The sequence below is a fragment of the Gadus macrocephalus genome, chromosome 12 (assembly GCF_031168955.1).
Source record: "Gadus macrocephalus chromosome 12, ASM3116895v1".
NCBI classification, from domain to species: domain Eukaryota; kingdom Metazoa; phylum Chordata; class Actinopteri; order Gadiformes; family Gadidae; genus Gadus; species Gadus macrocephalus.
The window spans coordinates 9,936,231-9,960,059 of NC_082393.1; the positions used below are offsets into that span (position 1 = coordinate 9,936,231).

Sequence of the window (23,829 nt, forward strand, 5' to 3'; positions counted from 1 at the left end):
AAGCAACAAGACTACACTTTGTTGCTAAAATGTAATATAACTCTCCTCCTTGAGCCTCCCAAAATATCTTGCGATATTGATATCCCCCCTCCCCCCTGCCAACTGTTTTATTTTTTTAATGTTTTGTGTGTATGCCATGTGCGACTGTAGGCTACTGCTGCCTGTCTTCGCCGGGTCACTTGAAGAGATGTTTAATCTCAATGACGTATTCTTCTGGTAAAAACATAAATAAAATAAACAACTTAAACTCTCACGTCAGGTAGTCAATGTACAATCCACAATATTGCCCTCACACCCCCCCTTCTCCCACTCCCCCTCCCCCACACAAGCCGTGCTTTATTTCACTAGTTAGGTAAGTTGCTGCCTTAGCTGTTGTTACACTTAGTTTATTTCACTAGGGTGCTTCTGTAAATGAACAATTTTTTCAGCTGCTGGTATTATTTTCAACTACGGTAACCAATAGTGGTTGCCATGCATTTTTTAAATGTCAATGCACTTTGAGCCCTGAATAATAATAATAATAATAATAATAATTGATCCGTTTTTTATAGCGCTTTTCTAAGTACTCAAAGACGCTTTACAAATAAGAAAGGAATACATACAGACCAATACGTACAGACAATCACCAAAAGGGAAAAAAATAAACAACACCACAACAATAGGCAACACAGAGAGCGGGAGAGAGTGGAAGATGGCGGAGGATGATTTGTCAAATGTTGTAGTTGGTCCTGAAGAGATAGGTTTTAAGTTGAGTTTTGAATGAACCGAGAATAACAGTAAAAGCTATTGAATAATTGATTTGCATGCATAGCATACTATACTTTCCATTGAACAATTACCACTGTATTCCATAAATTGACTCATTTTATAATCTCCTACCCTTTATTCTAATGGGCCGTATGTGTTAACCTGTTAAGACATTGGGCCCTATTTTAACGGTCTGAAACGCAAGTGAGAAGCGCCAAACGCAGCTTTGTGGGCGGTTCTATGGCGATGTTACTATTTTACCGGCAGATAAATTATTCTTGCGCCCGGCGCAAATCTAAAAAGGGTTTGTCTGAAGTAGCCTAATTACCCGTTTGTGTGGTTTGGCCATAACTTTGAGCAATAAACCAATGAGAGCGCCATCTCCCATCCCCTTTAAGAGCCATGAACGCATTTGAATCTGACGAGTTGATATTTTGACAGCGCGTTTACGGTCTCCGATGAGACAGATGCATGACCACATGAATTTCAAACTTCAAATGGCTCAGTTTATGGCCAAATAATATGGCCTAATTCACACATGGAATAGCGTTTTCTTCCACAACTTCAGAAATACTGAGTCCTCAAATAAATTTTGGCAAAGAAAACTTAACACACATATGAAATGCGGTAACTATGGTTCTATTTAATGATATACGCAATACATTAACAAACATAGTTTCTTATCAGTATTGTATGCATTATCGTTATCGACTTTTGTTCCTAATATGCATGTGTCCCCCCGTTAATACACATTGCCATGGACTGTATTACGTGTTACGTGTTTAGTTTGCGTGTGTTTAAACAGATGGAAGCACACATGCTCGCCCGCATTCATTCATTCTTTTTAACACTCATTCGCGGTAAAACAAGGTTTTCTCACGATCAAATACTCATCAATCATAAAAGTTATGGGCTTGTACACAATGAAGATATTTGTTTGCTGTACGGTGTTTGCAGATGCATTGATTTAAACGTACAACTTATTACCTCTGTATCAGCTGTTCTTTCCCAAATAATTTACGAAGATTTTGTGGCTAGGTAGATGAGAGAAGCAAAGTATATACGCGAGGCGCACTAGCAACATTATGCAGGCACCCTTAAAATAGCATCTGAACAACGCGCCACTGACTTTAAACCAGGTATTTCCTGGTTTGTGGTGGAATTGTTTTCTGAAACTGCAAAATAGCACCAGGGAACGTTTGTGCCAGAACACGCCTCTTCCTTTCGCTGAACAGCCCCTTGGGGCGCAAGATCATTCACTAATTTACCGACACGTGGCGGAGGAGGGAAAACGCTCTGCGCCAGTTGCAAACTAGCAACGACACATGCGTTAGTGTAGAAAGTAAATTGCGCTGGATGCAAGATAGGGCCCATTATGCGTTAACCTAATCTTTTCGTGATTAAAACAAATTGAAGCATTCATGCGAGTTATCTTCTTTCCTATTTTTCTTTTTTCTTTGATTTTGAAAGGTCTTGCCCAAAGAATGTCAACATTCATATCAGAATTTTTTTTGTTTTTAGTTCCACTTACTATAAATTTAATTACACTTGCAGTAAGTGACTGCCTGATTACAATTGCAGTAAGTTGTTTGTTTACAATTCCCAAATCTGTGGCGCTACTTATTTGAATTTAACTACACTTGTAACTGCTGATTTACAATTGTAGTAATCAACTGCCTGTTTACAATTCCCAAATCTGTGGTGTTCAGTAGGTTTCATATTCAGTAAGTCAAAAAAACTCCCTCAAGATCTCTTGGTCTAGCGCTTATTAAGTACATTTGGTGTGAATGATAAAGTGTCATTCCATTTGATAATCTCATTTAACCTGCATTGGAGTGGCTTTAAAATATAAATTTAAAAGAGCGATTTATCGCAAGTTAGCTCACCATACTATGTGATTAATCGCGATAAAAACGTTTAATCGTTGCCCAGCCCTAGTTGTAACATTATAGTCAAAATGTTATTATATTATATATGTGCTTGGAAATTTGTTACAGTATCGACTTGGGTTTCCACATTATAGCCATGGGTTTTAATTACAACTAAGAGGTTTAGCGTGCGTTGTATGAATCATTCTAATCATAATATTTTTTACAATTCATATATTATAATTATGCACGTCTTGAGCCAAGCGCCGGAACGTGACCGGACCACTTCTAGTGGGGATTGCAGTACAGAACACAGCCGCTTCGCTGCTGTACCGCTTCTGAGACGGTTCTGGTGGAAATTGGCCTTTAGCGTGTATGTGTGCTCTCACCAGGTAGCTGAGGGCTGAGGCCAGCTGCGTGGCCACCTGGAACTTCCACAATGTGCTGAGTGGGACTTGCTGCCTCATCATGAACTGATCAAGAGGACCCAGCTGGAAATACTCTTCCACCATTATATCTGCTCACATACAGGCACACACAAGGAAAGACACATGAGAACCCAAATGCGCACACAAATTCAATTCAAAGAACTTCCTTTGTCGTCAGGCGCAGACAAACAAGACATACTTCAACAATAAATACTTAGTAATCATGTACGAGAATAAATCAATTCTTAAAAGTTAACACTAACACACACGCACACACACACACACACACACACACACACTTACTCTCCAAGTTGCGGCCACACATTCCATGAAGCAGCACTATGTGTTTGTGGGACACCTGTCGCATCATGCTGGCCGTCTCAAAGAAGGCCTGTCCACAGGAGAGAGACAAAGAGCTGACTCATCACAAATTAAACCACTGATGCAACTAATGATAAAACAATTGTGTCCATTTATTCTATTATATATTTTGTTCAGTGTAGCTCGCAGCCTAAAATAACCTTGACATATCTGTAGTCAATGCTGATCAACAGTGATCTAAATCATATTATCAATTAGCTCCAAGTATAATAATTACGTTTGTGTTTGGTACACGTGCGTGTGTATTTGCAAGTGTGGGTGCATGCATGGGGTCACTTCTCACCAGGGAGATGTCTCTGTGGATGGAGCCCAGCACCTTGAGGACCACCTTGACCTCCTGGTAGGAGGAGAAGCCGGCGTCCTCATCGTCCTCCTCGCCTCGGACCCGGAGGGTGCCCAGGAGGATGTTGGTCCTTGTCCCCCGACCTAGGTGCTCCTCCTGACCCAGGAAGGAGAAACACACACTGGGTCAGCCACTACAGTCTCTCGATACTACTACAGTATCGGGTACGTCCTGGCACTTTGCATTGTGTAGCACCTTATCCTAGCTATCTTTGTTGTATACAGGTTGGTTAACCTAGCAATTTTAAGTGTTTGGCACATGTTTCTATGAACTTCTTTACTGTATCGACAGCGATATATTGTTCTTTCTCTTTCTTTTGACAAATGTACTGGATAAAAGCGTCTGTTAAATGCCCTAAATGTAAAATTAAAATTTACAATGTAGTCCAAGACTCTAGATACTGGACTAAAGTCTGGTCCAGGACAAATTATATGCTTAAAATTATTAAATTAATTAATTATATGCGTTGCCATGGCGGCGCGCATAGTCGCAGCGGCTCAGTGCTCCCAAAAACAATGCAGTGAAATCAGTCAAATGAAACCAAATCAATCGTCAAATATTGTCTACAACAGAGAGGATTTATTTCAGTTCGGTAGAACATGCCAAATTCCGATAACGAGTGCCTTTCAACACTCGCATGGGATTCCTCCGGGAATAGCAAGAACACCGGCGTCTCCATGGATAGATACACCGAGCGGCATACCCCGAAGACGGAGGAGGGAACGTAAACAGAAGCGAGGTTGCCGGTCTGGCGACTTGGCTAGGCTCAAAAGGGCTCCAAACAGACCACCACTGCCTAGTCTTTACGTCGCAAATGTCAGGTCTCTAGGAAATAAGATGGACGAGCTTCATCTAGATATATCGACGCGGTCAACCATACGAGACAGCTCCATCGTCGTTATCACGGAAAGCTGGCTACACTCGGGGATCTCAGATGCAGCAGTGGAGCTGGCAGGTCGCTCACTTCATCGCAGCGATAGAACAGAGGCTTCTGGTAAGAGCCGTGGAGGAGGACTATGTACATATGTAAATAAGGACTGGTGTACAAACTCCACTGTCATTGATCAGCATTGGCCATTGGCCATGCCATGGCGCCGACGCGAGTAGGACGCTTAAGGTACGGCCACACCAAACGCGTTACCTGCGTACCACGCGTATAAAATCGGCAATTTTTCCATAGGGAAGCATTGGTTTACGCGCGTATGAGGTGCGTACACGCGTATCATGCGTACCAAGCAACATTTTACTCGCTGTAGGGGCGTATGAGGCGCGTATATATACGCGCGCACATATACGCGCGCACATACACGCGCGCACATACACGCGCGCACATACACGCGCGCACATATACGCGCGCACATATACGCGTGCACATATACGCGCTCCTCGCGTACATGTACGCGAGGAGTTCAAAAAATTTAACTTTTTACGCTCATACGCGCCGCAATAGCCAATCAGCGTTGAGCTTGACCCGACGTTACTGGCAGAGAGTAGTGAGCTTGGACAGAAGCATACGGCCGACATCTTTCTTTATTCTGTGTGGAAATACTAACATAGTTACGCCATTAAATGCTTTTATGGAAACATTTTTAGCGAGAAATGTGCATTTTACTTTCATAATGTTCGCTCGGTGAATGTGAAGGATGTTTGGTTTGATAGTTATGACGAAGAGGGAACGCTCCGTTCACTTGCATGGACAGAGTCTCTGGTTACTAAGCAACCTCAACGTCTTGGCGGACTATATATCTGCTGATCAACACTACGAATGCTGGAAACACACCAGACACACCATGTGAAGTTATTTAACCCGATTATTGTTATTTATATCCGAGATTATTTAATCTAACCCGATCTAAACTCTATCACCCAAACACGGCGGCGTTTGGGTTTCCTACCTCGGACTCCAGAGCAGCCATGTCCATGGCAGCCACGGCCGGCAACTTTCTTTATTCTGAGTGGAAATAGTAACATAGTTACGCCATTAAATGCGTTTATGGAAACATTTCTAGCGAGAAATGTGCATTTTACTCTCATAATGTTTGCTCGGTGAATGTGAAGGATGTTTGGTTTGATAGTTATGACGAAGAGTGAACGCTCCGTTCACTTGCATGGACAGAGTCTCTGATTGCTAAGCAACCTCAACGTCTTGGCGGACTATTTCTCTGCTGATCAACACTACGAATGCTGGAAACACACCAGACACACCATGTGAAGTTATTTAACCCGATTATTGTTATTTATATCCGAGATTATTTAATCTAACCCGATCCAAGCTCTATCATCCATCCAAACACGGCGGCGTTTGGGTTTCCTTCCTCGGACTCCTAAATCCAGCGCAGCCACAGGCTGGGGGGGGGGGGGGAGTTTTGGGCGGTCTCATCTACGCGCGTATCTGACCATTTTTGACACAAAATGGTCAAGCAACATTTTCGCTGCGTTACGCACGTACATGGTACGCGAGGTACGCGCTTGGTGTGTTCGCACCTTTATCCAGTAGCTCCGTGCGTGTTGCGTTGTTTTTAGTAATTTAAGTAATTTAAGTGTGTTTTTGTAAACTTTTAACTCTTTTATAAACTATTTATATGTGTAGATCTATAGATATATATATATATTATATGGATAGGGAGAAACTGCTTTCACTCCAAACAATGGGACGTGACGGCTTTTTCCGTCGGTAGTGTCACCGCCGTTTGTCTGGCGCTGGAACAGCAGATGATACGAAGGATGGACGGAGAGTCAGTCAACCTATTGGAACCCAATACGGGGATGGCAATTCATACCCTTTATGGGGATCCGCAATTTAAATACAAGGATAGATCGTAATAATATAATCAGCACAAAACTATATCTATATGGTGATATGTATCAAATTGTGTGAGTGTTTAAATATGGTCGCTAGTGTTTACATGTGGTCGATAGTGTTTGAATATGGTCGATAGTGTTTGGGTGTGGTCGATAGTGTTTAAATGTGGGCGATAGGGTTTAAATGTGGTCGATAGTGTTTGAATGTGGTCGATAGCGTGTAAATATGGTTGATAGTGTTTAAATATGGTCGATAGTGTTTGAATGTGGTCGATAGTGTTTAAATGTGGTCAATAGTGTTTAAATATGGTTGATAGTGTTTAAATATGGTCTATAGTGTTTAAATGTGGTCGATAGTGTTTAAATGTGGTCGATAGTGTTTGAATGTGGTCGATAGTGTTTAAATATGGTTGATAGGGTTTAAATGTGGTCGATAGGGTTTAAATGTGGTCGATAGGGTTTAAATGTGGTCGATAGGGTTTAAATGTGGTCGATAGTGTTTAAATGTGGTCGATAGGGTTTAAATATGGTCGATAGTTTAAATGTGGTCGATAGTGTTTGAATATGGTCGATAGTGTTTAAATGTGGTCGATAGTGTTTAAATGTGGTCGATAGGGTTTAAATGTGGTCGAGAGGGGTTTACATGTTTAAATGTGGTCGATAGGGTTTACATGTTTAAATGTGGTCGATAGTGTTTGAGTGTGGTCGCTAGTGTTTACATGTGGTCGATAGTGTTTAAATGTGGTCGATAGTGTGTATGTGTGGGCGAGAGTGTTTGAATGTGGTCGATGGTGTTTGGATGTGGTCGATAGTGTTTAAATGTGGTCGATAGGGTTTACATGTTTAAATGTGGTCGATAGGGTTTACATGTTTAAATGTGGTCGATAGTGTTTAATTGTGGTCGATAGTGTTTAATTGTGGTCGATAGGGTTTACATGTTTAAATGTGGTCGATAGTGTTTATATATGGTCGATAGGGTTTACATGTGGTCCATAGTGTTTAAATGTGGGCGATAGTGTTTAAATGTGGGCGATAGTGTTTAAATGTGGTCGATAGTGTTTAAATGTGGTCCATAGTGTTTAAATGTGGGCGATAGTGTTTACATGTGGTCGATAGTGTTTACATGTGGTCCATAGTGTTTAAATATGGTCGATAGTGTTTAAATGTGGTCGATAGTGTTTACATGTGGTCGATATTGTTTAAATGTGATCGACAGTGTTTAAATATGGTCGATAGTGTTTAAATATGTTCTTTTCACTCACTCTCCACCTCATCCCTAACTCTCCACCTCAAGCTGGTGTGTAGTGAGCGTTCTGGCACCGACTGGCTGCCGTGCATCACCCAAGTGGGTGCTACATATTGGTGGTGGTTAGTGAGGTCCCCCCTTCACTTTAGGCGTCTTTGAGTGTTATTAATTATTATTATTCTTCATGTTTAACCTGTTTTCCTTTTATTCCTAGTCTGTTTTACATAGTTTTGAATGATGACTATATGCTCTGTAAGGTGACCTTGGGTGTCTTGAAAGGCGCCTCTAAATTAAATGTATTATTATTATTATTATTCATTGTTCACCGGATCTAGAGATGCTAGCAGTCAAATGCAGACCATTTTATTTACCACGCGAATTCTCCGTTACCGTGGTAACAGCTGTATACATCCCACCAGCACTTGGCTATCTACTAGCAGCTATAAACAAACAGCAGACCACTTATCCAGAGGGCGTTTTTATCGTGGCTGGTGACTTTAACCATGTCAACCTCAAGACGGTGCTGCCTTGCTTTGATCAACACGTAAAGTGCGCATCTCGAGGAAAAAATTTTCTGGACTGTGTGTATTCAAATATTAAAAAGGGATACAGGGCCTCACCCCTCGCACACCTGGGCCAGTCTGATCACCTGTCACTATCCCTGATTCCCGCATATCGCCCCATCATTAAAAAACAAGAAGCTACCATTAAAACGTTTAGGAAGTGGCCTGAAGATGCATCTCTACAGCTCCAGGACTGCTTTGAAAGAACAAACTGGACCTTGTTTTTTAATCAGGATGTAAATGAGTATGCCTTCGCTGTCCTCTGTTACATCAGGACCTGCATTGAAAATATCACCACCATCACCCGCAGCAGGATTCCCCCTAACAGGAAACCCTGGATGACTGGGGAGGTACAGGCCCTTCTGAGGGAGCGCAACGCAGCTTTCAAATCAGGTGACAGAGCACAGTACAGCATAGCATAGCCAGGCACAACCTGAAAAAAGGCATCAAGCAGGCCAAAGCCATGTACAGGGAGAAGATTGAGGGCCACTTCACCAACAGAGACCCAACACAAGTGTGGCAAGGCATACAACAGATCACGAACTACAGGGGAAGCCGCAACCCACCGACAAACATCAATGCCTCCTTAGCAGAGGAGCTCAACCACTTCTATGCCCGCTTCGAGACACCTGGGCTAGATAATGGAGCTGCTCCCCCACCTGCTGGCACAGACCACACAGCCATGGTAACAGCAGAGGAGGTAAGACTCATCCTCAGGTCTGTGAACACAAGGAAGGCAGAGGGACCAGATGGCATTCCAGGAAGAGTGCTCAAAGAATGCGCATACCAGCTTGCAGATGTCTTTACGGACATTTTTAATATGTCTTTAGCCAAAGCGGTCGTACCAACCTGTTTTAAAACAGCCACTATTATACCTGTGCCCAAGCAAAGTAACATCAGCACCTTAAATGACTATAGACCTGTGGCGCTCACTCCCATCATCGCCAAGTGCTTTGAGAGGCTGGTGGCGAAGCGCGTTAAGGCTTTCCTCCCTCGCTCCCTGGACCAGCATCAGTATGCTTACAGGGAAAACAGGTCCACTGAGGACGCTATCGTCACAGCCCTCCATTCAACGCTGACACACCTGGACAAGAAGGAGACATATGTAAGACTACTCTTTATAGATTACAGCTCGGCTTTTAATACCATCGTCCCCAACCGGCTGATCACCAAACTTCTTGATCTGGGCCTCAGCTACAGCCTGTGTATGTGGATTAAGGATTTCCTAACAGATCGCCCGCAGACAGTGAGACTGGGTCCTCACCAATCCTCGAGCCTGTCCCTCAGCACTGGAGCTCCACAAGGCTGTGTATTGAGTCCCCTGCTGTACTCCGTATACACATATGACTGCACCAACACCCATCCTTCAAATACTGTGATCAAATTTGCAGATGACACCACTGTGGTAGGACAAATCACCCATGAAAATGAAAGTGCCTACAGAGACGAAGTTGACAGACTGACAGAATGGTGTCAAAAAAACAACCTGACCCTGAATGTCAGAAAGACAAAAGAAATCATAGTCGACTTCAGGCGGCAAAAGGCGAACCTCCAACCCCTCATCATCAATGGTGAGGAAGTAGAGAGGACCTCCTGCTTTAAGTTCCTGGGGGTTATGCTCTCAGAGGACCTGAAATGGGTGATGAACACAACTGCCACAGTAAGGAAAGCACAACAGCGGCTCTACTTCCTGAGAATATTGAGGAAAAACAACCTGTCTCCCGAGCTGCTTAAGACTTTTTACCACTGCTGCATTGAAAGTGTGATCACTTACTGTATCACTGCATGGTACGTCAACTGCACAGAAAAGGACAGGAAATCCCTCAGTCGGGTCATAAGGTCTGCTGAGAGAATAGTTGGACTTCCACTGCCTCCCCTGGATGACATCTTTAGGACGCGCTGCCTCCGCCGAGCATGTAGCATTTTAAAGGATGAGACTCACCCCGCAAACCATCTCTTCACCCTGCTACCCTCTGGCAGGCGCTACCGGGCCACTACAGCCCGCACCTCCAGACTGCAGAACAGTTTCATCCCCAGGGCCATCACAGAACTTAATAATCACACTACACTCCTACCCTCCACCCAGCACAACTGCACTTTTGTTAGTGGTTGCACAAACAAATTTCGTTGTGTATCCAATGCACAATGACAAATAAAGTCTATTCTATTCTATTAGGGTATAAGTCATATACGTATATAAAACAGACTAAATGACTGTTTGAGAACCGATCTGCATTACAAGAGATAGTAGGGTACAGAGAGGCGAGTGGATGCACTGTACGGAAGTATCTCACAGCAGATGACATGAAACAAGTACACAAATAACCAATGGTGTGTTCCAGATTCCTCGGATGCAAGCCTTCCGAGTCGGAAGTCGGGAAATCTCCCAGCTTTCTTGTGGCATTTCTCTGAGGCACGGCTCCATTTTGTCTTCATCTCTCGGAATTCCGAGTAGACCGATACCAGTGATGACGCTCTCAACAAAAATGGCTGCGCCCCTGAATAGATTTATTTTCTTTGTATTTGTACCACATTGGTCGTTTTAATGTTACTCTTACACACTTGATTACATTGCTACTTTATTCCGGTCACCAATTTATGCATTGCACGGTCTTGCTGTGCATGCAATACAATTTAAATTTGTATTTGTTTTCGAGCTGGTTTGCTAAAGAGGCTAATGTAACTAACAATAAACAACGACTAGCCAATTTCATGACACAATCACAAAGTCGAATGGGAACGCTATAAGTGCTCCGAGACCGGAAATTACGTCACAATTGCAACTCGGAAGACTGGTGTCCGAGGCCTGTTCATCCTATCCACATGGTATGGGCTGTGATAAAAGGTATGGATGGCAGTATGTTGTGGGTGCTCACCTGTTCTATGTCCTCCGGGAGGATGCGAATGAAGCTGACCTGGCAGTCATCCTTGAAGAGCTGGGCTTGTTTCTTAGTCACCACCAGCAAGTTGGACACCTCTGTTGGGACCACAACACACACAGTCTTTGTTCAAATTCACAACACAAAATATGTCAATTTGTTATTTAATTACTGACAAGGCGCTATTTAGGTCACAAAACCACATTCTTCTGTTGCCTGATGTTTGTGTTTTGGCGTGTGTGACATGTGACATTTAATGTGTGCGTGTGTGTGTAATTTGGGGTTTTGACAAGACACTGTGGTTAAGCGGAGGTCCCTGTACTATAACACAACAAGCTTGTTTGTATATCACAACACTGCCTCTGTAACGCAGCGCAATCGTACAAACTACCATGCATACCCTCAATCATAACAGGTTGATCATTATGGTTGATTCTTAAATCTGAGGATTCCCATGCATGCATCAAGTCCCCTACTGTGTAGTCAACATGCTTTATTCTTATTGATATAAAATCTGCGCTTTAAAAAAAAAAAGTTTACAAGCAAGATTTGCGCCAATGCTGCAGGAGAGCATTCAACCTAGAACTCTGTCACCTTAAAGACAGTGTCTGCATGAGGGAATGTGTTCTAGAGCACATTGAAAAAAAAGAAAAAGAAAACAGGAGTTAACTCTTGACCTACTAGCAGTCAACCTGACTTTATACAGGGTCACTTTATACACACACTACCACTGCAATAGTGAAATGTGATATCTGTATGTTATTTTGAATAAAGCTCCAGCACAGAAAAAAGTGAAGATGTCAAAAGCAATGTACTGTAAAATTCTTCGAGTTAGTGATAATGATGCACCCAGATGTGCCATGTTGTTTGTTTCTGCTCTAAACACTGTAATGTTGACCCCTTACGCAACAATGCTATGCACCCAGACTCACACCCATCTTACAAACACCTACCTACCCCACTCCTGGCACAAACATGACAAAGCGACATTTACTATGCTTGTTTCCTCCCTGTATGTCCCCGTCTCCCTTTCACATGCACAACAACCACACACGCACACCCTCAATTACCTTGCAAATAGGGCATAATTTGTTGCCATGGCGCCGTCGAGGGTGGCTGCCTGTTGCAGTAGCTCTTGCAGTTCCTACTTATTTTTTCTTCTAATTGCTACTATTATTTCAACTTGACATCTTTCTGATATTCGCTGGAAGGTGCCTTTAATCTTTTAAACACATTTGATCATTAGTTTAAGTTAGTGTTAGTGTAGTTTTTAGTGTAATTAGTGATACTCGTGGACCAAACAATGATTACCCATACGAGGGAAGGGCTGCTGATGTACCGGCCGGGACCAACGGCCGGGGCCGTTGGAGCCCCACCCGCGGGCATACCTGCGGAGCTTAGGAGACACCGGAGGGGAACGAGAGCCGGAACGAAGGCAAGGTTGAGACGGGAGACGCACAGGAGATTTAAACCTTGCCTTCCATCTATCGTGATGGGGAACGTGAGATCGTTGGCCAACAAAACGGACGAACTAACAGCCTTGGCGAGCAGTCAGTGTGTGTACCGGGAGTGTAGTTTGTTGTGCTTCACGGAGACATGGCTACATAGGAATATACCGGACTGTGCTATCGAGTTGGCTGGCTTCACGCTAGCGAGAGCGGACAGGGGACGACTGAGCGGAAAGAAGAAAGGAGGGGGTCTAGCCGTCTTTGTGAAAACAAAATGGTGTAACCCCGGACATGTTACCGTGAAGGAGAGCATCTGTACTCCAGATATCGAACTGTTAGCTGTGGGATTGAGGCCATACTATCTGCCTCGGGAGTTCTCTCACGTCATCGTTGTTGTTGTGTATGTACCACCGTCCGCAGTGGCAGCGCGCGCCTGTGACGTCATCCACTCTACCGTCGCGAGATTACAGACTCGGCACCCCACAGCGCTCATGATAATCAACGGAGACTTCAATCATGTCTCTCTCTCCAAAACTCTGACCAGCTTCACACAGTATGTGAAATGTAAAACCAGAGGAAATAAAATTCTGGACTGTCTTTATGCCAATGTGAGGGAGGCATACAGCTCCTCTCCCCTCCCACCCCTCGGCCAGTCTGACCACAACTTGATACACCTTACACCTGTGTACAAGCCTGTTATAAACAAGCAGCCGGCTACCACCAGGACTGTGAAGGTGTGGTCTAGAGAGGCTGAGGAGGCCCTGCAGGACTGCTTCCAGAGAACAGACTGGGATCTGTTCCAGGAAGAACACGCAGAGGACATTGAGGGACTCTCCCATTGCATTACGGATTACATCAGGTTCTGTGAGGACAGCGTTGTACCCATCAAGAAGGTCCGCTGTTTTTCCTAACAACAAACCCTGGATTAATAAGAACATTAAAATCCTACTTAACAGGAAGAAGAGGGCTTTCATGGCAGGAGACAGAGAGGGGGTAAAATCAGTTCAGAAGGAGCTGAGAAGGGAACTAAGGGCGGCCAAAAACCGCTATAAGGAGAGGCTGGAGGGCAAGCTGGAAATGAACAGTGCCAAGGAGGTGTGGGATGGGATGAAGCAGATTACGGGACACAGACTGCCAGGTCCAGCTGTGGGGGGCGGGCACGAACGTGCTAATGAGCTGAACCTATTCTTTAATAGGTTCGACTCAACCCCTGCCCCAGTGAGCTCAGCGAGTCAGTCTGTGCCCCCCTCCTTCACCTCCCCTACCCCCAACCCAGTCACCTCCCCTCCCTTTCCCCCTCCACTCCCCCTTGCTACCAGTCTTGTCATTACATCAGGCCAGGTGAGGCAGGAGCTATCTAAGCTCCAGAGGTATAAGGCAATGGGTCCGGACAACATCAATCCCAAGGTGCTTAAAGCGTGTGCCGGACAGCTTGCTGGAGTGTTCCAACACCTCTTCAACCTCTCCCTGAGGCTAAAGAAGGTGCCCCAGTTGTGGAAGACCTCCTGCATTGTTCCGGTGCCTAAGATAGCTCGTCCTAGCTCTCCCAATGACTACAGGCCAGTGGTGCTGATCTCACACATCATGAAGACCTTCGAAAGACTGGTTCTACAGCACCTCAGGCCCCAGGTGTGTGACTCCATGGACCCACTGCAGTTCGCGTACCAGGCCCAACTCAGCGTGGACGACGCCATCATTTACCTGCTGCACAGGGCTTACTCACACCTGGAGAAGCCGGGGAGCTCAGTGAGAGTCATGTTCTTCGACTTCTCCAGTGCGTTTAATACCATCCAGCCTCCCCTGCTTGAGAAGAAGCTCTCAGCAATGCAGGTACACCCTGACATGGTGGCCTGGATTGGTGACTACCTTTCCAGCAGGCCACAGTACGTGCGGCTGCAGAGCAGCCTGTCAGATGTGTTGATGAGCAACACTGGCGCACCCCAAGGAACAGTACTTTCACCCTTCCTCTTTACCATCTACACCTCTGACTTCAGCTTCAACTCTGGAACCTGCCATCTCCAGAAATTCTCAGATGACTCCTCCATCGTGGGCTGCATCAGTGAGGACAGGGAGGACGAGTACAGAGGTGTGGTGGAGGACTTCGTCAGATGGTCTGAGGAGAACCACCTCCAACTCAACATCAGCAAGACCAAGGAGCTGGTGGTGGACTTCCGCCGGAAGAGGAAGCCCCCAACCCCTATTACCATCCAGGGGGTTGAAATTGAGACGGTGGATTCGTATAAGTTCCTTGGAGTACACATCAACAATAAACTGGACTGGTCTGACAACACAGAGGCCCTCTACCGGAAGAGTCAGAGCAGACTCTTCTTCCTCAGGAGGCTCAGGTCGTTTGACGTGTGTGGCAGGCTGCTAAGGACATTTTATCTGTCTGTGGTAGCCAGCACGCTGTTCTTTGCTGGGGCGTGCTGGGGAGGAGGCATCAAGGCTGGGGAGGAGGCATCAAGGCTGGGGAGTCAAACAGACTCAACAAGCTGGTTAGGAAAGCCAGCTCTGTTGTGGGACTTGAGCTGGACAGTCTGGAGGTGGTGGTGGAGAGGAGGATGAGGGACAAATTCAAGTCCATCATGGGCAACCCCTCCCATCCCCTCCATGCTGAGCTGTGGCAGATGGGGAGCACCTTCAGTCACAGGTTGATGTTCCCCAGGTGCAAGACGGAGCGCTTCAGGTGCTCCTTTGTGCCGGCAGCCATTAGGCTGTTCAACAGTGCCCGATGATGATTGTGTTTGTGTATGTCTATGTGTTTGCATATGCATGTGTGTGTGTGTTTAGGTATGCGTGTGTATATGCATCACCCATCTTGATGTTGTTTCTGTTTGTCTTGTTTTTGTCCCTATTAACTATAAGCGTCTCCTTATGTATTAGCACTTTGTATTTATTTATTTATTTATTTATTGTATTTATTACATTGTTATTTTGTCCTGTGTCCTTCCACTGCTGCTGCAACAAACAAATTTCTCCTACGGGGGATTAATAAAGTTATATCGTATCGTATCGTATCGTAACACACATGCACACATCAAACCAGCCTTGTAAGTGCAACTCAATTGGAATTATATGCAATAGGGCTTCTTAGGAGCAGCGCAGCTGGGATGTGTACAGATGCATGATAGGAATCATTGATTATTATTGGTTTTGGCATACCCAGTGCTCAGATATATCCCCAAATCAGAATCTGAAAAACCCTCTTATATTCAAGAGAACAGAAACTTGCATCTACATTTCAGCCATTGTTGATGTGAACCTGAAAAGGCTCAAGACTACCATTTTCTATGCAATGGCTTTTAAAAATACTTAAATTATATACAATTGCTGTAAGGGCAAATTGAGTGGTATGAAAGGTTGTATCAGCGATGTTGGGTGACGACACTTCTGTTGGTATTTGAAGCGAGATCCCAAACAAACAGAGCAAGCCCTCCCTTCCGTGTTTCATGCATCCAGTAAAAACGATCATGAACGCAGGGCAAAACCCACCCAGGGCTCCAGACTAACTTTGTTCACTAGGATCACTGTGGCCCCTAACTGAAAAATGTAGGGGCGCAACCAGAAATTTTAGGGGCACACACCGTAAATCAACATGCCAACCAAATATTCACATTTCTACTAATTTGCACTGTTACTAATAAATATATTGATAATAGATGCTGTTTCAAATTCAGTGTCACATTTTATTGTGATTCTCATCTATCCCAACAGTTTCCAGGTGTGCGCGCATGAGCACGGAAGCGACAGTTTCACGGCCACTGCGCCTCCTCTTTGTCCGCTCGCCTCTCCATTGAGAATGCATTAGCAGGCGCGACAAACGCCTCCTGTGTGAAAAGCCCTTAATGGCACCAGAAGCAGAGTCCTGCCGGCACAGGGGTACCCGCGGGTAACCCGTACAATTTGGATGAAATGGTTGAAAAATAATGTGTCGGACACGGGTGCGGGTCGGTATGTATTTCGCTCTGCTGTCGGAACAAGGGTCGGATGCGGTTTTATGTATTGCGGGTACGGGCGGGTGCGGGTTTGCAAAATAAGACCCCAGGACTCTGACAGGCACTGGCACACTAGCCGCAGGTCGGAAGAACGAGTCAATAGTTTGCTTGTTCAAACGCACATAGCAGGTTGTGAAATCGCTCTCCTCACAGATATTTACCCTCGCTCGATAATCTCTAGGACCCTCCCCCACCACGCATTAGCCACTAACAGTGGCCATTCACTATCAATCTTACTCACATTGGCCTGCTACAGATTCCGGATTTATTGACACGCCCCTTCCACGTTTAACGGGTAAAAATTGAAAATAAAAAAGGGCAAATTTACTGGTCACACATCTGCGACCAAATGTAAAATTCAGCCACACACTAAATTTTGCGACCATTTAGTCGCAGTCTGGAGCCCTGCCACCCCTTGTCGGTGATTGGTTGGAATACTATTTATTTTGGTTTTGAGTGGTTGGTAGTACAATTAGTTAATTTAATAATTTCTGTACGATCTCGGCACATAGGCTGCCTACAGAGACCCGTTTAGTTTTTTTTGACGGCTTGCTTATGGGGCGGGCAGCTAGCGGATCGTGAGGAAAGATCAGATGAATGTGTAAATTATGTTTCGGCCTAGAATCGCCGATACAACCTTTAACTCTTCTTTTGTGCTTTAGCCTCCCCTCTCGCTTTTTGTCCCTCAAAGATACAATTAAACAGTTAATAATTATGTGCAGGAGAAACCAGACGCTGTGCTTAATTCATTCAGATATAAGGGAAAGTATTTTTGTATTTTTTCTTGTATACTGCGCCCTTCTTCTGATCTTCTGATCTGATGTGAAGCTGGGCCCATTGTGAACACAGGCTAACCTCAATGTTCCCCTGGGCCGCTGGTCTTTTGCTTGAGTTTACTGGTCGACCGGTTCTGAACCCCTCACCTCTTGGCTGGGGTGGGCAGCAGCGGATCAGTTGGAATTCGATGTTGTCCGCGCGGAGGCTCTGACCGGCCAGATGGTCCAGAAGCTCACGTAGGGTGGGCCGGATGGTCTCTGTGCCGTACAGGCAGAACCCACTGGGGCTCACCTCTACCTGGAAGTTCTTGTACTGGGTCACCATACGGGACTCCCTCAGGTCCAACTAGGTTTGTGGAAGCAATAAAAAAAACACAGTGGAGAACTTTTTCTATATTCACATTTTATGCTACATTTGTAATTATTATTAACTATTATTAATACCAACAATTTTAGTTTCTAAAGAGTGCATAGGCAGAACACCAACTATGAAAAGTATTAATTGAGAGGATAAAGGAAGGGAAAAACAAGGTTCAACATTAATACAATTATTTACTAGAATTTGAGGGAGAGACTAAGGGGAGAAAGAAACAGAAGGCCTTTTTACACTGCCAAGCCGGTTCGGTCGCGGCTTGGCACGCCCGGCAATTTCACTGCCTTGCCTGTGTAAAACCGAGGGGGTAAAATCCCCCATCGTCACGGAGCGGCCTTTCTTGGTTCACTGGAGAAGGTGGGGCTGCGCACGGAGAGTATACCTCTTTAGAATAATTTGCATACAACAAAGGTTTTAATGTTTTCAGGATTCAAGAGACTCGCATGCAAGAATGAGTATACATCTGATTGTAAAAAACGCCATTAACTATTTCCAAGGGCAAAAACGCCAACATATTATATTTTTTGGACGCTTTTTATCCAGAGAATAAAAAGATGGTGCGATCTTTCTCTAGATCGCACCATCTTTCCCCATCGTCATTTAATGCGACTGCATCACCTCCTTTCACATGATCAGGAGCTCAATCATGTTGCTATCGCTACGTTGTCTCTGTCTAGACAACGCAGCAACACCTCTACCCAAGTCCTGCCCCTGGAACCGCAGAGCGGTCTAATCACATTTAACCGCCAATATGTGTAGGGTCCGGGAGGGTAAATTGGGGTGCTAGCCCAAGCCAGCGATTTACCTCGGGCAGTGTAAACGCGCGGACCATGCCGGGAAAAAGGCGTGAATAAGACGGGCATATTTGGCAGTGTAAAGACGTCTAGAGATAATCTATGGGAGAAAAGACCAGATAGAATCAGGAAAAAGAGAAGGAGGAAACCATCAGCCTCTCTTATTGGTTAGATGCAGTGGGTAATAAATCTGCCCTGATGCTACACTGTTCAATGAAACTCACAAGACAATTTATCAGTTTGTCCACAGACTTAAAATTTTTAACGAATTATAAAAGATGTATATATTTCCTACTGCAGCTTTAATAAACAAATTGCATTTGAGAAAAACATCTTAATAAGTAAGCTTTACACAGCTGCTTGTGTGAGCCTATGGGATTGATCAGGCAAAAAAGCCGGTAACCTCAAATGAACAACCAAAACAAAAAAGGTGATTTCCCATGTACTTTCAGTATTACCCAACCGCCATGTGATCCTGCTATTTGGGCAGTTTAATTTTGTTTGACTTCTCACAGTACTGTTATGGAAACAAAACTGCAATAAACCCTCTCAGCAAATAATAATGGTTGATCCTGTTACAGTGGCTCATTTGTTGCCTCAACGTTGTCCAGAAGGATTTCAGCTCGATTTGAGAAACGTGTATTGGCCTTTTTATGGTAAGGGTATCAGCAGCTTACTATTAAACATGTATAATTTTTTGCAATGCCACATTAACACTAATGTTAGATTGTTCCAAACAATTCTGTCTACAGTGGGAAATGCAGGAGAATTGTGATTGAAAGCATGACATTATGCCCAGGTGTTTGGGGCTCCAGTTTGGGGCTCCAGTTAGGGGCTCCAGTTTGGGGCTCCAGTTTGGGGCTCCAGTTTGGGGCTCCAGTTTGGGGCTCCAGTTTGGGGCTCCAGTTTGGGGCTCCAGTTTGGGGCTCCAGTTTGGGGCTCCAGTTTGGGGCTCCAGTTTGGGTTTGTGAGTGCCTGTTAGACTCACCTCGCGGCAGACCACAGTGATAATGATGAATTGATACTCGGTGCAGCTCCAGCGTAGGATGTAGGTGCCCTCCTGGTTGCCCTCTTGCCGCAGCTTGTGGACTGCATAGTCCGTACTGGGAGTGGTTAATAGAAATACATTATTCAAATGTTCTACTTGAAGAGGCCTGCACCAGTTGGTGTGATTAAACCAACAGCAGATAAGCATTTAACATGGGCTGCCTGCCACGAAGGCAAACAGGGATTATATAGTATTTCGGTGTTGCGGAATCAGTACAGACAAAATATCCCCGTACAAGTGCTTTACAAAATATCTCGAGGCAAAGAACGAAGTGCTCCTGCTATTGTTTATATTCCTAGGAGGCTCTTCGCAGAAATGCCACAACAAAGCATAGCAGCTAGCTATGGTCAGTTGAGTGAAAAACTCTTGTTCTTATTAAAGCTTCAGATATTGCAGGAGCTTAGAATAGGTTAGTTCTTAGTTCTCAGAAAAGGTATAGGAAAAGCCAACACTACAAGATATATAAATTATTACAAAATCCTGTTTGATGAGAGCAGCTTTATGATTTATGTTTTTGAAAGTGCTGCATGGGGCAGAAGACACACACTAGCCCATTAAGGTAGGGGTCTCACTTCACCAGATTACAACAAGATCAAACATTAACCAAGAGTTGTTACCATATATGACCATGAAAATAGGACACCACCTCCTGTACATCTGTATTTTATGTGAATTAGCAAAAGACTTTACTCCCAAAAATGAATATTGTGTCCTTTTTTATTTAATTTCATTTTCCATATTTTCCGTTTCATTTTCAGGGTAAAGCAAATACCATATTTTCATCGATTGTTGTACTGATCAGCAACATTGTTTTTGTATTTTCCATTGGGTATATCTCACACACACACACACACACACACACCCACACACCACACACACACACACACACACACACACACACACGACTGACCAAATGGGGCCATGACAGCCGTCATCGGTGTTGCGAGCCACTGAGGAGGGGGCCACGTCCTTGCATAGGTAGTGGTGAGCATCCACCGTCAGACGGAAATATCCATCCACCAGAGCCACGAAGGACAAAGCTCTGGCCCGGGCCCTGGATGCCAGCTGCAGCTCCTGGTGACATCGAGGAGAAAGGGAGAGATGGGTTGTTAAAACAACACACGAGAGATGGGGGGGGTGGTGGAAATACAGAATTAGTGCAGAGTTCGTATGACCCTTTTCCATACACATGTGCTGGTTTGGTAAGCCCTGTTGTTACGGAGATGCAAATCCCGGCACTGGGATTCACATCTCTGTAACAAGTTCTTGACACAACACACACTTTTTGTATTTTTTTTTATTATTATTGGGTAAAATGTGAATTATTTGTTACAGAGACCTTTAATATATTGAGTTTCTTCAGACAGACTTATGCACATAAACCATTTTTTGCCTAGTAATCTCATCAGCTCCTTGAGACAATTTATGTCTTATTTACACAAGTTTTGCACATATTTCCCAGAGTGCTATATGATGTCCTTAATATCAGGGAAAAAAAACACAACCCTATGCTGTTGAGAACCCTAGCCATACTGAGCGTGCCTATGTGTGAATGATTCTAAATGAGATGGGTCTGGCGCACTATGGCCCGACTTCAGAGATGGTCCATGCAGGCGTGACTTAGCACAACTCGTAGTTTAAACTGGAATTGGAAACAAAAATGAACACGCCATGGTCCGACTAAGTGCCGTCAGTGGAAAATGGCCTTTAGAGACAATATGGCAGATCATTTGCCTGTTATTTCCTAGTTCGTGTTTGCAACAGTGCATTTTAATGAAAGCATGCACAATAATAATAATAATAATACATTTAATTTAGAGGCGCCTTTCAAGACACCCAAGGTCACCTTACAGAGCATATAGTCATCATTCAAAACTATGTAAAACAGACTAGGAATAAAAGGAAAACAGAGGTTAAACATGAAGAATAATAATAATTAATAACACTCAAAGACGCCTAAAGTGAAGGGGGGACCTCACTAACACAAGACCAAATGTATTGATTTGATACAAACATTTCGCAAAGAGGTTTCTAACCGCATGCTAGTTAGCATTAAGGATGTTCAGCCTTCAGAACAAAGTATTCCAAGAAGAAAGCAAGAGCAGTTTAGCCGTGCTATTGATCCTATCTGTTTTGCCAACATGAACAACCTCTGAATTGGTTGTAGGTAGGAAGAGAGTCAAAGTAAATCACATCATGCATCTAGAAGAATTTGATTGATTATATATAACAATCAGGGAACTAAGGACACCGTTTTCTCTGGCTTCAGGGAAACATGGGAGAGTCCTCACCATCCTCTTGTTGTCCTGACGATAGATGGTGACGGTGGCATCTTTGATGACGATGTGTGTGATCTCATGAAAATCACAGAAGACCACCCAGCTCTCTGCTTTCTCCTTCTCCTTCTTGTATTTGTCATCAAACTTCTTCTTGGCCTTATTCTTTTCCTTTGGTATCACTGCGTCCTATAGGAGAGATAATATGTTTTTTGCCATTTCATCCCATTTAATTTAACGGTCCCATGGCATGCAATTTTCACTCTATGACGTTTTCTAACATTAAAATTAGTTCCCCTATTCTGCCTACTTTCCCCCAATAACTAGAAATGGTGTTGGGTGTAAAACGAGCACTAGGTATCCTGCTCCTCCGATTTCGAATTTGGCCCCATATGTCGTCATAAGGGGCCAGGTTACCTCCCCTTCTTTTTTTAGCCCGCCCAGAGAATTCGGCCCGCCAATGAGTTACGACTGTTCTTCTTTGTTATTTGGATAACCATTCTGCTGTAACCGTTCTGCTGTTTACCGCTGCGGGTCGGTGGTGCCTCGGCGCTGCCCGCTTCCGAGACGGTGGTACCTCGGCAGCGGGGCTCCGGTGGGAGACAATCACTGTCAACAATTGCGGGCAACAATCCCTTTCTCCTCCATGTCGCGTTTCAGTCTACTTCAGAGAATGTGGATGTGGAAGAACCAGAGAAATCTGAGAACCTAACGCAGTCGTTTGAGATTCATAATATCGTCTGCAGGTGTTATGGCGCATAACACGTCGGTTTCACTGACGTCTCTGGTATTTCCACAACGAGACTCGTAGTAGGGGTTATCTCAGCCATGGTTGAGAAGGAATTGGGGGAAAGGAACTTTGGCTTTGACTCCCTGATGTCGGTACATGAACCGCTAGGGCTGGGCGATATGGACCAAAACTCATATCGATATTTTTTGTTTGAATGGCGATAAACGATATTATAACGATATTTTGAACAAAACAGGTATAGTGTTTAGTTTTAACTCCGCGCCGCAAGTATTCACTATCAACCATTTATTTAGTGTATTTTTTTTTTTGGCTCAACGAAGCACAGCTGTGCTTTAACAACAGATATGTAAGGGATAATGTAAAGAACGCCGGTCATTATCGGGAAAATGAGGCCCGACAGGGCGAACAGGACACAGACCTGAAGGGGCTTATTTTCAATAACGACCGACGACGTTCTATACATTATCCCGCTTATTACACGGCTACTTGCCTAAACTAAAAAATAACTTCATGGTGTGTCTTTTTACAATTTATTTGTAACCAGCATTCGTAGTGTTGATCAGCAGAGAAATAGTCTGCCAAAGACGTTGACGTTGCATAGCAACCGAAGACGCTGGAGTTACCGGACTATTTACGGAGTGATACCAAAGACGTCATTAGAGACGTCTATGGAGCCAGTTTCCTGCCATAATTCAAACCTGAAAAAAAAAAGTTTCAAAGGCTTGTAAGTCTGGGTTTGAAAACTCAACACCTTGTAAAAAAGGTTTTGCGACACTGAAAAAAGATATTACAACCTGAAAAAAATTCAAACTAAAATTCAAACATCTGTAAACATGATTTTGTGTTCCATTTTATCTTCTTCATCATTTTCACCAACACATTTTCAAAGTTCAAACAATTTCACCAGCGCATTTGCAGAGTTTCAAATCTGGCACTGTTCTAACAGTGTATTTCATTGTTTCCCGGATTTGAAACCTTGTAAATGGGATTCTGTAAACAGGTGTTCATACATTGAGAAATAAGTTTTGAAAGGTTGAATATTTGGTTTTAAAAACTTGTAAAGGTGTACGTTTACGCCATTGCAACGTATTTTTTCAGAACTGACTTTTCA

The 23,829-nt window shown here is 44.1% G+C and overlaps 1 protein-coding gene across 1 annotated transcript in view; it reads right to left on the minus strand.

The window, feature by feature from the left end:
• The window catches only part of jak1 (Janus kinase 1), a 118,816-nt gene that overhangs the window by 48,063 nt on the left and 46,924 nt on the right, over window positions 1-23,829 (minus strand). Inside the window, exons 8-15 of the mRNA XM_060066509.1 lie at window positions 21,983-22,156; window positions 20,602-20,765; window positions 19,632-19,746; window positions 17,624-17,822; window positions 11,255-11,355; window positions 3,708-3,863; window positions 3,347-3,434; window positions 3,005-3,132 (exon numbers count right to left, since the gene is read on the minus strand). Coding sequence (XP_059922492.1) covers window positions 3,005-3,132; window positions 3,347-3,434; window positions 3,708-3,863; window positions 11,255-11,355; window positions 17,624-17,822; window positions 19,632-19,746; window positions 20,602-20,765; window positions 21,983-22,156 — 1,125 coding nt within the window. The remainder of the gene's footprint in view (window positions 1-3,004; window positions 3,133-3,346; window positions 3,435-3,707; window positions 3,864-11,254; window positions 11,356-17,623; window positions 17,823-19,631; window positions 19,747-20,601; window positions 20,766-21,982; window positions 22,157-23,829) is intronic.